Consider the following 14,385-nt stretch of genomic DNA (forward strand, 5'->3'; position numbering starts at 1 on the left):
TCTTAAGGAAAGAGGGCCATTTCGATGGTCAGCGAGGCTGACAATTGTGTGGTAGTGAAAAGTAAGTCGAACAGCGGTGACGTCGTGAGCTACAGTTTGAGTAGTCGGTAGGAAAGAAATATGGTATAACTTGAACGGAAGCGAGCCTCCAGCGAAGCGCGAAGCAAGTTCATCGGGTGAGACGGAGCACAGGTCATAGAATCCGAGAGTCATCATGTCCAGCCAAGTCACGAGCGACAGAGTGAACGGCGTCCTATCATCTCTTCGTGTACACACCCCCTCCAGCAACGATAGCGCCCCACTCTTGTCCATTCCTCGTGCACCCTCAAAGATCAAAATGCCTCCTGTTTAGCGATGACTGCATCCTCCAACATCCTCCCAAGCTGAATGTTTGCCAGATTCATCGCTTGGACGTTCCCTGCGGCTACCTGTTGTCCCGGCCGCAGCGTGAACGGAGGACCTGGCGTCGGGATGGGTAGATCGGTCCCATAGACTGTGCTAGTGCTCAAGACGATCACCTTCTCGAGTGAGGTGGTGGGAAGGGAGTCACCGGCGGCGGTGAGGGTGATGGTGGTGGGATTAACGTTATTTGGGCCGCTAGTTTCGACGAGGACAGTTTCCACGATGGACGTGGTTCCGAGAGTTGGTGTAGCCGTAGCCGTGAGCATACCGGAGGACGATGTTGTAGTCGACAAGGTACTCGAGCTGGTAGAGGAGGATGTAGGCGAGGAATACGAGGGTATCTGGTGAAGATTCATAGGGTGCGCAGGTTTGTCGTCCAGCACGACATCGGATCTCGAGCTTGGGCCACTCCCATATTCCCAACGCCCGTAGATTACGCCAGCACTCTCGGGCGCGAAGTAATCGAAGAGACCTTGTGAGAAGTCGAGTCCGCCGAAGGGGCATCCTGGGCACTGAAGAGGATCGTCGGTAGGTGAGAGGTGAAAGATAACGGGCGGGGACATACCTGGTCCATTATCCTTGCCTGAGCCGTTTTGCCATTGGCTGTGATGGTGATACTGGCGAAACAGTGCGATCCTCCATCCCATTGCTATACGATTGGAGAAAAGGTGAGAATCGTCGACTTCCGCGAGGATCACTGTACGAGTACTAACGGGCGTGTTCAGAGCTACAATCTAACAGCAAGAAATACCAATGAGCACGCGCACAACAAAAATGTCGAACGAAGTTCTGTACTCACGAAGTCTCCAGGGCCGTTGAACTGGCCGCACGCCCCCAAACCGTCCGCATAGTAGGTAAACCGTGCGTTGTCGAAGCGCTTGTCAGTGGGGGGACCATGATCAACAGCGTCCTTGTCTGGTTTTGAACCTTGCTCTGCGGTCTCATTTCCCCGCACAGCTAGAGGGTATCTCGAGACATTCGAGCTCCCAACGGCCAGAGACTTGTAAGGAGCGAGCGAGAGCAAGAACGTGAGCATGACCGCGAGGTTGACAAAAGAGTTCATGGCTATCGTGAGGTGGCGGGTTCACAACGGGCGGCGGACGGTGAACGATAGTTGGTGAAGACTCCTCCAGAGGTATTGGCGGCTAGGCTGAGAGACAGGTGCGCAAGCGCTGCGGATTCGACAGAGGTAGATGGCACGTAAGGACCGTTGGTAGATATGAGGAGGTTAGCGATGGATAGCGGTCGTTGTTGTGACCGTCAAGGCTAGGTGAGAGTGGTTTAGGATGGAGAAGTTGGAAAGCACACCGCGGACCGCCAGAAAAGATGTTGAACTCGAACTGTTCGATCGCTGACGCAACGGAGGCAACCCTATCGAAGACGCAGGGTGCTCCGATGTGGCCAAGTCCACGGGCGTCACAAGTATATGACGGAGCTCATTATATCAAGACTCAAGATACTGAAGACCTCGAGATTCATCATGAGATAGGATCCAAAGTGAAGTAATCGCACAGGAAAACAGGGCAGTTGAGTCTAAGTGCTATGAGACAAGAAGGTGTACTTTGGAGCCTGAGGCGCTATCCTGTGAAAGGGAAGTTTTTTCTTCTATCTATAGCGATCGCTAGGAATATTCACAGCGCAGCTGTAAGCCATTTGATGTGTACAGGGGCCCCATGGGTACTGGTGCACTGGTGAGACGATGGAAACAGGACGGAAACAAGTTCAAGTTCAAGTCTGTCCAAATTCGGTCCCCGCACGACCTCGTGGGAAAGTGGCGCCACGCCGATTGTGGCGCTTCGCTACGGACTTGGAGCTCGGAGTTGGACGTCGACGTTCGCCTTCTCCTCCATGCGAATCACTCAGCTTGATATATCCTGTTGTCTAGGTCCTGTGGAATGGGCGACGCACGCAGCAGTACAGACTTCACCCGAGACATTCTCCAAACAAAGTTCCTTTGAATAATATCCTCGATGTCGTCAAGCATGGACTACTTAGGAGTCGACAACCTTCTGCCAACTACATCAGCTCCTCGCATTTCATTACTTGCAATGGATAGCTCTTATACGCCTTATAGATCCAGTAATCTCAAATATCTGCAATATCTTTCTCCGTGTCACTTCGGGCTTGTCTCAAAAATCTCGCCCCGATTCAGTGAGTCTCACAATCTGCCGCTCCGAACTGAGTACCTCCGGTAGATGGTTCCCAGCGTATAGAAAGCGCCCCGCTAAGATTCTGGTACTCTACACCGCTTGCTTGTTTTCCACCACTATCCACCGTCTGTATACACTGCTTGAGCGTACTCGGGTTCCTTCCTTGGCCAGCCCCATCGCTCATATTCACCCCTACCATCTGTTTTGGCATATCACAACTCGCAAATAACCCATCATGCCCTCCACAATATCCCTCCAACTTGCGAAGACGCCTTCACAGGCGCTTCCCTCTGCCAAAATGATGAAGTTGACAAGGGTTATCAAGTCTCTTCGTACGTGCCTTACCTCCTTCGTCTCCCATCGCCCATTTAACTTATTCGCGTCATTATCAACAGGTTTCTTTCGTCGAGCTGCCCTTCCCTCCACCAAGGAGTCACAACCACCCATCAACATCATTATTCCAGTTTCGGACAAACCTACCATGAACCTTATCCCCGACATACTTCTTTGCGAGAAGGGGGGCAAGCAGTCGAAGTCTATTCTAAAGTCATCACCAGTCGACATTGGTAGGCTGGCCATCATCCCCGCCCTTGTCCATGCCGAATCAATGGACACACTCAACACGATGTCATCGACAAACACGGACCTTTCCAAGCTAGAAAGCTCTCCGTCATATTCAACCATTTCGACCACCTCCTCCGCCGACGACCTCTCCTCGTCCTCCACCATCGAGGAGTTGGACGCGATTGATCCCCGACCAGTAAACCCCGAGAGGGCTTGGAGCCTCGAGTCCCTCCGCTCGTGTATCCGTAAACCGCGTCCACCAATTCGCCGCATCGTCGCCAAGAAGGCGTCAAAGTGTGTGAGGTTCGGCGCGGTTGTGGAATACGATAGCCCAATCGAGTGTGCAGAGTCGACGAATAACTTTGAAGCACGCCAGCTCATACTTCCTGCTATCCCAGACCGTTTGCAATCGAGGACGCACGCTCTGCATCTTAGCTTGATTATTGTTGCGACGATGATCCGGTTCCTAATTTACAAGGTATTTGAACCGTGCGGTGAATTGAAAGGCTATTCGATGGAAGTACACCAGCCCATACCAGGCTTCTACGATGCAGAGGAATGGGATTCGTGATTTTTTTCCGTACTTTTATGCCGACACATACACTGCCCTGCAACGCCTGAGAAGGCTCTATAGACTGTGTAGTACTATCATCTTCACAATAGAATCATTTTGCACACTCAAACAAGTGTTTTCGCTCTTCTCAAGCCGTGCAGTATGAATGGAGCCAGCAAGTGCAGTATAGCAAGGTACATAGCGGTGAAGCCAAGGAAGTACAAGAGAACGGAATAAAGAAGAGGTTTTATGAGACTGCCTTGTTCACCTTCAAAGCTACCTCTAAGACCCAAAGCTCCTCGTCTGACCCATCACATAGCGCTTTATCGGCCTCTGCCATGACTAGGGCGCACTTCGATTTCTGACGGGCAGTCAAGTTCTGATGGAGGATGATGATGTCGTGGAGCTTTATTGTGATACTGTCAGAGACGATAGATATAGATTATGCGCATGGATACTCACTTGTGTTAGGACTTGAGAGGCTGAGTAGCCCTCCCTCATCATCGCCCGCACCTTATTCCGGATAAGATCAAAGCCTTTCAGCTTAGTTGACTGATCAGCATCCATGTCCACATCCATCTCCTCCCCTTCCTCAGTATTGACAACTTCGATACCCAGAGAACGTGCGAAGTTGTTAATCACAGCATCCGGCACTACACCTGCGATCTCTTGAATGTCTCGCGGTGAGATGGTGGTCTCTGTCTCACTGGCGGCTGATAGACGAGCGGCGGATTGTAAGTATGTGATGGCTCTACGGAGGTCACCGCCTGAGGTGGAGATGAGGGCTGAAAAGACATCGGGTTTTACGCGGAGTTGCTCGGAGAGGGCGATATGCTCTAGACGATTTGTCGAGGATGAGTCGTCGAGGGGCTTGAAACGGAATTTGGAGCACCGGGAGGCGAGAGGCTCAATGATTCTGTGCGACCCCTTGGCATTCAATAATGTACGATTCAGGTATGGAAAACCTCACATACCGTGTAACATAATTGCAAACCAAGCAAAAACGGGTTATATGTGCATACGTCTCCATGATTCGCCGAAGTGCAGCCTGGGCGTCTTGTGTCATACTGTCTGCTTCGTCAAGAATAATAATTTTGTAGGGCGGACATGGGTATGCCTTGCCGTCTGACGAGACCGCTTGTGCGCGTGGAGTTTGTCGGGCGAAGTTCTTGATCTTTTCACGTACGATGGCGATTCCTCGTTCGTCTGAGGCGTTCAGTTCCAAGACTCGAGAACGGAAATTATCTGGTCTTGAGAGTAACGTAAGTGTCCACAAAAAGTCCTAGTAAAACAGTCTGCATACCCAAAGAGTTGACGAGACAATGCTAGAATAGTGGATGTCTTCCCCGTTCCAGGAGGGCCATAGAAGAGCATGTGTGGGAGCTGCAGCCAGAGCAAGCATGAGCAAAATCGACTTGGGCAGTGGCACAACATAAGGGCGCACATTTGTTGATGTTAGAGTCTTTTCAAGTACAGCAACGATGTGTTCTTGTGCTGATACATCCTCAATTGTTTTTGGCCGACTGGTGTGTCGGGGTCAGCTTGATGGGTTCATCACGAGGAGAAGGACGTACTATTTCTCAACCCATGGCTGAAGATTTGTATCAGCGGATACCTGCTCCTTGGTGGCTTTTCTCGACGGTTGTACTTGGAAGAAGGAATTCATGATGGAGTTCAAATACTAATAGAGCCGCGGTCAGGATTGGGTTAGGAACAGATTAGGAACGAAAGGCGGCGACGCGTCGTGCGAGATGAAGTCACGATCGCGCCGTGACAGTCGCGTCCCGTCACAGTTTCACACGCATCCCTGTGTCAAGGCTCCACCTGCCTGCTTTCTCGTGTCAACGTCCTTCGAGCCCATCTCTATCGCCTTCTCAATCCTATGGACGTAAAATTCACAGTCATGACGGACCTCGATTTTAAGAAAGGTACGTTCCATATTGCAGACTTACCGGGAGAACGTCATTGACGATAATTTCGCGTCGAAAAGGAGAAGGCGCGTCGTCTACGCCGGATACGGGTGAGTACTCGACTTCTCGATCAACACAATCGTGTTCAGGGAGTCGAACATGACAGTCAACGCGTCGGTACCGTCTGAGAACCGCGATATGCCCATGATGATTGAGATTAGAGGAGGGAAAGTGGTATTCAAACAGAAGGCAATGTCGCTGGAGAAGATTACTGAGACGATGCAAGGTGCGCGTCCTTTTGCGTGTTTATAGTTCACCTTTCGTGATGGAACAACTTACGCTGTACATATACAGAACTAGTCAAGTTTCGGGAACTACTAGAGCAGATCGTAGAGAAGCAGGGACCCGCCCTAACAGAAGTCCCTGCAGAGCATCAGCCGCTCATAGCGAAGCTTGTCCACGAGAGGTGAGTACATGCCGTTTAGTTATCCCCAAATACGTGTTAAAACACTCTACAGCGACAAACCCTTAGTATCAATATCCAAATACATACAACGCGAGCTCCTGCCAATGGAAGGCGACCATGACTCGGAAACCACGAAGAATTCACGCCCACTTCCCCTGTCAGTCATTGAAGCTGCAGTCAAGCACGTCGCCACACGTGTCAATTACGGAATTGACGCGCCTCAGGGAGGCAGGACACCTCCCTCACTGTGCGTTTGGAGATGGGAAGTGAAGCCGGAATATTATGACTGGCTACCGAAAGTATCACGCGACAAGGCAGATGCACGGTTAGCTGAGAGGGTACAAGTGAGTATTCATGAGTACACAACATGGGAATCATACTGATTGATTTCACCAGGCAAAGAAAGATGTTCGGGCATTATTTGCTGCCCTTCCGCAAACCGAACAGGAGTCTTTACTCGGCGTCAAGGCTTCGACGAAGCACACACCTCTTACCCATGGGAATTCTAACGATGCCACATCCGCACGTAGCGTTTCGCCTTCTCCAAAGTCACAAGACGCCAAATTGGACCCTGGTGAAAACGAGAATGACGATTCACGGACAGGCAAGGCTGGTCGCCCAAAGAAAGAAAAGGCTATCGACCCGGAGAAAGCAGCAGAGAGGGCTGCCAAGGTGACTTTAGTTTACGGTTGTAGACTCCCTTAGACTAACTTCACTGACCTATTCGTGATTCAGGATAAGGAACGGTTAGAGAAGAAGGCCGCAAAAGCCGAGAAGGAGAAGAAGGAGAAGGACGCCCAGGAGAAGTCGCGGTCTATCATGTCTAGCTTTTTTGGTAAACTCAAGGCTTCGACATCTGCCCCGGCCCCTACAGCCTCCACCTCGTCCACACCGAAGCAATCGACGCCGACCGCATCACCCTCTCCTAAGAAACCAACGGTGTCGGACTTTGAAAAGACTTTCAGACCGTTCGTGGTGAAGAAGGACACGACAATGGCTCCTACGAACTGGTTCCAAGAATCCAGGAAGCGAAGGCGGAAGCAGGACGACGACGTCATTGTCCTTGATTCAGACAGTGTCATTGAAATCGAAGATTCAGACGTTGAAATGATCGATGACCCATTCATCTCAAGCCTTGAGGAACGTAACCGTAAGTAGACATCCCTTCTAGCCACCTGTTGCCAAACACTAACTGTCCTTTCAGCTCCAGATCTCAAGTCCGTTATCGCTAGCTTACCTCCACCGCTCGACGCACGTCGCCATCCCCGACGAAAGACATCTAGTTACAAGACTTATCATCCCGAGCCCGTCCGCTCTATCATTACCCGTCTCACAGAAGCGGAAGTCACAGACGACGCCACAACCGTCCGACGACTTCTCTCCGACCTCCGCAACCGCAACAAACTACCCGTGAAAGCTCTCATGTTCCACGAAGACGTCCGCCCAGGTTACTACGGCACCTTCACGCGACGTTCGCAGTTCGTGGGCCCTCGAACACCGTTCGGTCGTGACGATGTCGCTGTGGATTATTCGTATGATAGTGAGGCGGAGTGGGAGGGCGAAGAGGAGGGAGGAGGGGATGATGTGGCGAACGGGAGTGATGAGGAGAAGGAGGAGAGCGATAGCGAGGATGATGAGTTGAAGGGGTGGTTGGTAGACGATGATGAAGAGGAAGTCGTTACGCCTATTGAAGAACGGGACGGTCTCGAAGAATTCCCGTTCTTGTTGCTTGGGGACTCGGCCTCCAAGGGCAAGAGGAAGGCGGTTGAGCAGGAGAAACCGAAGAAAGATAATGGCACGAAGGTCAAGAAGAGAAAGGTAGAGGTGGCCTTGATACCGTATACCAAAGGACCATGCTGGGAGAGCCACATCGGGGAGTCTGAATTCTCGCAATACCGGATACACCTGTTCAACGGTAACTCATGTTCTAAACTCGCTCCCCGTCTTCCACTCATTACGAATTATTTGCACAGATACCCCATACCCAATCAACCCATTCATGTTCGTCTCACAACCCCTGGAGGCTCACAGGCCTCACACAACGCCCAAAGCCTCATCGTCCTCAACCCTCGCCCCCTCAACATCCGCGCCCCAATTCGCCGTCCCAGCTCTCCCCGCACATGTCATCCAAACTGCTCACATCAATCCCAACCCCAACCTCAATTCACCCGTCCCCTCCAGCTCCTCCGCCCCAAACCTCACCCCCAAGAAACCTCCCGCACCCCCGAAACATCCCTTCCCCGACGCGCACCTCTCCCTCCTTCTCTCCAAGATCGACTCGCTGGCGACAGGAAGCCTCCCTGCCCTGGTCGACTCAGTCTATCAGGAGCTGAAGGTGCATAAGGTGAAGAAGAACGCGATCGAGGTGAAGGTGAAGGAAGTGGCACAGAAGGATGGGAGGAAGGTGTGGATCGTGAGGCCCGAGTTTGCGGTCAGTTCTTTTCTTTCTGTTCTCGGATGTGGGTGGCTGGGTGACTGACGTCGATGTTGTTTGTTCATTTTTGAAGATATCGCAGGCTGCGCCTGCTGGACTCGCGTCGTAGATGGAGGGTAGAGCCTATGGATGATACCGTTTGCAGTCCGGTGGATGTCGATGTAAGTTATGACCCGGAAAAGGACTTGTGGCGTGACGCGATGCGATGCGATGTGGATGTTCGTTCTCTTGCTTCTCCTGTTCCGGTTTCTTGTTTTGCTTCACATTTAATATACAGTGTCGTCGAACCTTTGTTCATTCTTCGTATTCCATGTGCCCGTCCGTGCGCTTCAGCTGGCACTATGTAGGTAACGCACGGCTGTGATGTTGGTCGATTTCTTCCGTAAGAGGAACTGTATACAACTTGCAATCGTAGTCTGTGGGATATCGCTCGGCATATTTGGTGGGACACCCTGAACGGCCACATAATGACGAAAAGATCGAAATACACATTAGCTCTAAATCCGAACCAAAAAACCTGTAGTTTAGCTAGTAGACTGAGCCACTTCGGGTTTTTTATTACACAGGAAACCCAGGGTGCCAGCCGAAATGGTGCATCGGAGGTGCGTCGAACCGGCGAGCTCCGAGACGTGGCCGGGATGACTTTACCGACAGCAATATCCGATACACCATCGCGGCGGCGTTTGAGTAGGGTTGTATCTTGGTTATATGCACCACTTCTACGACGGAAAATAGTTTCCTCTCATTTATCCATTCACTCACGTACGTACACAAGGGTTCTATAATACTATTAAAAGTCTACACAATATATATATATATATACTCTTTGACTTCCGCTTAAGCCAAATTGGCCACCGGCAAGGCGGCGCAGCAAAGTGGCGAGTGACTATTCTACTGTGGCCCAAGTGTCCCATCGAACACGAGCTATGCCACCGAAAGGCTACAAAATTGCATGCAGTTATTCTTGTCAATGAGATGAACTATCACTACAGTTGTGTGTTACCTAAGTATATACATATAGTGTTAGCTTACAGTTGTGCCTCACAAGCTCATCGCGGAAATATTGCCCCCAAGTTGTTCCGCATCATTTCGAAAGTCACACCACAGTTCAGTCACACAATGTACACGCAGGCGAAAGCGACGGCCACTACCTAGCATCGCTATAAATACCGTGTTCAAGTATCTCACAAGTAGGCCATGGCCACGCCCCAAATACCCCAACCTCCGACAACCGTGCGTAAGTATTTAGCTTAGGGTTCAAAGCCTTGTCAAGGGGGTTCTTATTATTATCGTTAAGCAAAGTAGTAGTTCGCCGCCAGAGAGGCCTAAACACGGCGCACGGAAGCTGAGTATCCGCAGAAGGGGTGAGTTTTATTAGTATTAGGAAGGCATCAACCCCGCTCGGATATGCGTACTCATTTCTGTCTTCCGAAGGGGATCAGGGGAACACACGAGTTCACAGGACGTCGGCTGCGCGGGAGCCCGAAGTCGAACGTCCATCCCCAAACGAAACTGGTGCTGGCTCGTTTGATTGGAGTCGTGAAGCTTGAAGGCAAGTGCTGCTGAAGGCGTCAAGTCTGAGAAAACCAGGGGGTGCAGAGAACAAGGAGATGAAGCGCATGACGAGTAGCCGTAACAAAGTGCTCGCGGATCGATTGGGCGTAGTGTCTGACTTCAGCGTAAACAGTCCAGGAGTCAAGCCTCAAGAAGCACCTAGATATATATAGTTGTGATAAAAAGTTGAACCCTGCGTATGGATGCGACTCGGGAGCTTGTCGTCGGAAGACGAGCCTAAAAGCCTAAGACTGGGAGATCCGAGGGCCGTTCAACGTCTCGAAGGGATGCCCTAGGATCGGTGTTGTGTTGTATACGCATTTAGAGCCCTAGAGACGGAGAAACGGAGTTACAGTTCATATCGGATCGCTGGTTGACCGACATGCATAGCGAGCGTTGTTTCGAGTCGGAGTACATAGACGGAGCGGCGTGTGGGATGGGATGAGATGTGCATCGGAGGTAGGTAGGCTTTATGATATGGGTGAAAGGGTCAAGGGTGATACGTGAGCCGAAGGTGATAGACGACTGGGAAGAACAAGATTCGTCGGAGACGGTCGGACGTAAAGCATGTAAGGAGCGAGAGGCTGAAAAAGATTCGGCGGCGTAACATCTGTACTCTCACAGTCCTGCAAATGTTCGTCCTGTGCTTATCACACAGAACCAATAGAAGGGGCGGGAAATCGCGATGTACACCAACCTTTGCGCACGGAATTGACATGTAGATTAAGTATGACCCAGCGAGTCAATAGCTAGGTGACACGTCAAGCAATGCACAGTTGGATCAGCTGAGGAAAACCGGCGAGTTCGCAAAACTTACCAAAGAAGCATGGTTCAATCTTCACTACCATCTAAACCGATGCTGGCAACATGCAACCATTCAACAAATCCGCAGGAAGCCCTGCTAGAGCGTCTAGCGGCGAGGGTGCGACATCGTTGCTGAGTCAATAATGGCATGCTATAAAACGGTGAGGGGACCGTCCGACGACTTAGGACGTTGGCGGCGTCTGATCTATTCACAGTCGGAACGCGTCGGAGACAATAGCTAGCAATAGAACAGGTTTGTCAATGCTACGCATGGAAAGACTAGAAAATCGATAAAAGTCAGGAGACTGACGGTCGCCACTCATGAATCGGCACTGAACGACCCTACAACGGATGGATGCCTACAGAGCAAGGTTTATTACGCAGCGTCCTGTCTTGCTGGAAGTAGCCGGATCTATCGGCGCAAAAGACTCGCAAAAGGCAGGCGGAAGGGGCTTGTGATTGTCGCGCAGTGATTGACAGAAGCTATGTGGTAAATGAAACTGTCGAAGACGCGAAGATGAGGGAGGTTTCCGAAACTGAAAGAGAAGGAATCGCCTTGCTTGCCAGGCGGTTGGCATTACAGTAGAAGCGAAGCTGACTCAGGAAACGGGTGCAGGCAGATTCCTACAGGCCGTGTATGGCGCCGTGGCATTCAGGTACTGGGAGGCTGCTAAGAGCGCCTGATCAGAGTCCAAGCCGTGCGGAGACACAGACATAAGAGCGTTTGTATTCATAACAGATGTTCCGCAACCAGGGCAGGTCTCAGGCATTGCTAAGTATCGCGAACGAATGTGGATGTAACGGTAGATCGTCGATAGTCGTCCGCGGACCATTGCGATCAGGAGGTGAAGCATTGAATGTCCGGGGGTTCTGATCGGCGACAAGAGACTGCGAAGAGACTCATGGCAGAGTTGACCGGAGTTGAAAGAAAAGCGCTCATTGCTATCTAGTATTTGACCTGCCGCCAGGGGGTGATAGACGGTATGGGAGGATGTAAGCTGAGGGCAGTGAACGGAGAGAAACGAGGGTCTGATAGTTGTATCTTGAATCAGCGATGGCGCAGCGCATAGGGATATGTATGGCACAAAGCACGAGGGCCTGCGAGCGGAGAAAGGAGAGCTGATAGAGTGCAGGAGTTGCAAGGGAAGAGCTCATGGATGTCCGTGATACAGGGTCAGCCGAAATGGGTAAAGGCGGGAAGGGCGTGTATCGAAGCACAGCCGCAGGCTATAAAGGGATAGAACTCGGAAGCAAATTTGTAGAAGCCAGCCGTTCGGGGCTGCTTTTTGTAGCCTGCTTGCCGAAGAAGCGCCTACTTAAAGCTTTATAAAGGAGGGTCGGCTGCTCCCTCCTCTTCCTTCTTTCCATCCCCTACCTCTACTTATTATAGACCTCTCCAACTACGACCACGACGACGAAATCAGAAATGCAACGCAGCCCGTGTCTCTCGTCCAAGATGGCGACTTTACCCATTCGCGGACGTCCCCAGAGACCACCCATGATTCGCAGCTCTTCTACAAAGTCTATCTTAAATCCAGTAAAACCTGAAATCCCCGTACCCCCCTCGCTCGCGAAGTCCCCTCTCCTTCTTTCGCCACGGTCCATGTTTCGTCGAGCATATACTACCCCACGCCCCAACGAACGAGACGAGCAGTGGCTCAGGGATACCGTGCCCCTACCCACTTCCACGAACACCCCTTCCTCGAGTTCGGGATCTAGCGTCCAATCTCACCCTTCGGAATGCGAGCCCCCTGCTCACCCCCGGTTTCACCGCGGTTCACTCCTCGAAATCCGTCGCCCGTTCATCGACAGGTCGAACATTCGCTTCAAAATGCCCGATAGGTCCTGGAGTTGCCCAAATGCAGTGACCCGCAGCGCTATCTCCGCCTCGCATCCTCAGCAGCGTGATCCTCCAACATCTCACGACGCACCTCCTCTTTCGCCTCCCCTTGTCCACTGGCGGATGGCCTCCGTTAGGGGTGTTTCATGGCCTCGTCCTTTCGCCCGTTCAGATACTAGTCCCGACCCCCGCGACTTCGGTGCTATCTAACAAGACTCCTATCATGCATCCTTTCCTTCCGTTCACTCCTTCTATCATCTCAACACCCATACGTGTCGCTAGCACTAGTGCTTTCGTGCTCCGACCGCCATTCATGCATATCCTTCGCTTCGAGGGGACTGCTTACTCCACACAACCACACGCACAGGAGAAAAGGGCACTACACGGGGGGTGCCATATGATGCGGATATATCAAAACCGAAGACAAACCATGTCCCCGCAGTGCGGGGTTCTCCGCACAGTTATGGCTTGGCTACCGAACCAACATGCGCCTTCAACACCTGTTTGAGCCCGTTTTATGCTTCGGTGTTGTTGGCGCTGTCACCATGCATTTGTCTTCGTGTACGTCTTTCAATCTTCAGCTCTAACTGCATCAGTTACACTTCGTGCTGTTCTACGTACTCATACATCCGTTTTGAATCTTATCCTGCAGATCCGACTTTTCTTGTTCGATGAGGGCGTCGTCTGTTCACAACCAGATCGCCGCTCTAGCAACCCGGGAGGTCAACGTTGTAGGGGTTCACGGGCGTGTGCCTGTATGAGGGTTCTTGGAGGTTCTTGGTCGTTCTCTTTTAGGGTTTTCTGGGTTTTTAAGGCGGCTTTGTCGATCTCAGGGTCTACAGCTTCGTTCGGCTGGGCGAGGCTTGTACACAGGGGTCACAGGTCGCGACTCGAGTAATTGTTGTCGGACATTGCGTACAAGCGATCTTCGTGGACTTCGTTGCCGATGGTCGTTGTACATGTGTGCTACTCTTCTCTGGCATACTTTTTTCCTTTTCTCTCTTTTGGGCTTTCTGCATCGCATTGTTTTCTTTCAAGTTTTCTTGGTCCCGTCAGCTTTCGTCGTCTCACATAGGCATCATCACTTCTTCGGTCGTTTCATTGGCATCCAACTCTCGCTTTGCATCGTGTACATCTCCATCCCATACATCCCATCCATCCATCTTCACCCCAGCATGCATCTCACTTTTTCATGTCCCATCACGACCAAAGTTACTCTAGCCATCCTCTCCGACTGCATCTTCTACACTGCCCTCTATCATGATCCTATCCTGGTCTGCATCTTCACCATCACCACTTCACATGCACCCCCTCCCCGTTTCACCCTTCCCCTTCACCCTTTCTTACCGTCACACAGTTTCCTCGACGTTCCTCCCTATTTTTTACGATCGTCTACGAGCCTGTTCCCGTCACGTCCCTCCAAAGATATGCGTTTTGGTAGGACAGACTGCTACCCGCGGTCCTCCACTCCATTCCCTCGTGTTGTTGTGTGATGTGCGATTCACACCGGACCATTTCCTGCAAGTATTACTGTAGTTCTCCGACTTTCGGGTTTGAAGATGCTCGCTGGTCCAAGGGCGCGGCCAAAATCCCTCAGATCACCTCCGAGTCCATCCCCATACCTAGGTTAGTCATACACTGGGTCTCGTTAACGTATCCATGGCCAGTTGCAGTTGCAGTTGCAGTGCCGGTGCGTCCCCCATCCCAC

The 14,385-nt window shown here is 51.5% G+C and overlaps 5 protein-coding genes across 5 annotated transcripts; 3 read left to right on the top strand and 2 right to left on the bottom strand.

Annotated features, from left to right (window-relative positions):
* Window positions 1-332: 332 nt before the first annotated feature.
* STEHIDRAFT_154255 (uncharacterized protein) lies at window positions 333-1,465 on the bottom strand (the record flags this gene model as incomplete). The annotated part of the gene is made up of 4 exons (XM_007301312.1): window positions 333-914; window positions 968-1,051; window positions 1,116-1,136; window positions 1,202-1,465. The coding sequence occupies 4 exons, from the start codon at window positions 1,463-1,465 to the stop codon at window positions 333-335; spliced, it is 951 nt and encodes a 316-aa protein (XP_007301374.1).
* A 1,322-nt stretch (window positions 1,466-2,787) lies between these two features.
* On the top strand, window positions 2,788-3,687 carry STEHIDRAFT_154256 (uncharacterized protein; the record flags this gene model as incomplete). The annotated part of the gene is made up of 2 exons (XM_007301313.1): window positions 2,788-2,884; window positions 2,948-3,687. The coding sequence occupies 2 exons, from the start codon at window positions 2,788-2,790 to the stop codon at window positions 3,685-3,687; spliced, it is 837 nt and encodes a 278-aa protein (XP_007301375.1).
* On the bottom strand, window positions 3,683-5,335 carry STEHIDRAFT_137848 (P-loop containing nucleoside triphosphate hydrolase protein; the record flags this gene model as incomplete). The annotated part of the gene is made up of 6 exons (XM_007301314.1): window positions 3,683-4,075; window positions 4,132-4,585; window positions 4,644-4,919; window positions 4,973-5,052; window positions 5,114-5,192; window positions 5,244-5,335. The coding sequence occupies 6 exons, from the start codon at window positions 5,333-5,335 to the stop codon at window positions 3,917-3,919; spliced, it is 1,140 nt and encodes a 379-aa protein (XP_007301376.1). The 3' UTR covers window positions 3,683-3,916.
* A 225-nt stretch (window positions 5,336-5,560) lies between these two features.
* STEHIDRAFT_119429 (uncharacterized protein) lies at window positions 5,561-8,622 on the top strand. Its single transcript, XM_007301315.1, has 9 exons — window positions 5,561-5,597; window positions 5,660-5,689; window positions 5,746-5,865; window positions 5,934-6,045; window positions 6,098-6,389; window positions 6,442-6,717; window positions 6,781-7,195; window positions 7,250-7,960; window positions 8,019-8,622. The coding sequence occupies exons 1-9, from the start codon at window positions 5,573-5,575 to the stop codon at window positions 8,522-8,524; spliced, it is 2,487 nt and encodes an 828-aa protein (XP_007301377.1). The 5' UTR covers window positions 5,561-5,572; the 3' UTR covers window positions 8,525-8,622.
* A 3,598-nt stretch (window positions 8,623-12,220) lies between these two features.
* On the top strand, window positions 12,221-14,153 carry STEHIDRAFT_145511 (uncharacterized protein). The gene is made up of 2 exons (XM_007301316.1): window positions 12,221-13,238; window positions 13,330-14,153. The coding sequence occupies exon 1, from the start codon at window positions 12,264-12,266 to the stop codon at window positions 12,885-12,887; it is 624 nt and encodes a 207-aa protein (XP_007301378.1). The 5' UTR covers window positions 12,221-12,263; the 3' UTR covers window positions 12,888-13,238; window positions 13,330-14,153.
* The last annotated feature ends 232 nt before the right edge of the window (window positions 14,154-14,385 follow it).

Source organism: Stereum hirsutum (assembly GCF_000264905.1).
Source record: "Stereum hirsutum FP-91666 SS1 unplaced genomic scaffold STEHIscaffold_3, whole genome shotgun sequence".
NCBI classification, from domain to species: Eukaryota; Fungi; Basidiomycota; class Agaricomycetes; order Russulales; family Stereaceae; genus Stereum; species Stereum hirsutum.

Excerpts from the sequence above, each read along its gene's own strand:
- STEHIDRAFT_119429 (XM_007301315.1), top strand. The coding sequence starts at position 5,573 with ATGACGGACCTCGATTTTAAGAAAG. Across the intron at positions 5,598-5,659 it reads GGACCTCGATTTTAAGAAAG|GAGAAGGCGCGTCGTCTACG; the intron begins GTACGTTCCATA and ends CGCGTCGAAAAG. Across the intron at positions 6,718-6,780 it reads CAGCAGAGAGGGCTGCCAAG|GATAAGGAACGGTTAGAGAA; the intron begins GTGACTTTAGTT and ends TTCGTGATTCAG.
- STEHIDRAFT_145511 (XM_007301316.1), top strand. The coding sequence starts at position 12,264 with ATGCAACGCAGCCCGTGTCTCTCGTCCAAGATGGCGACTTTACCCATT.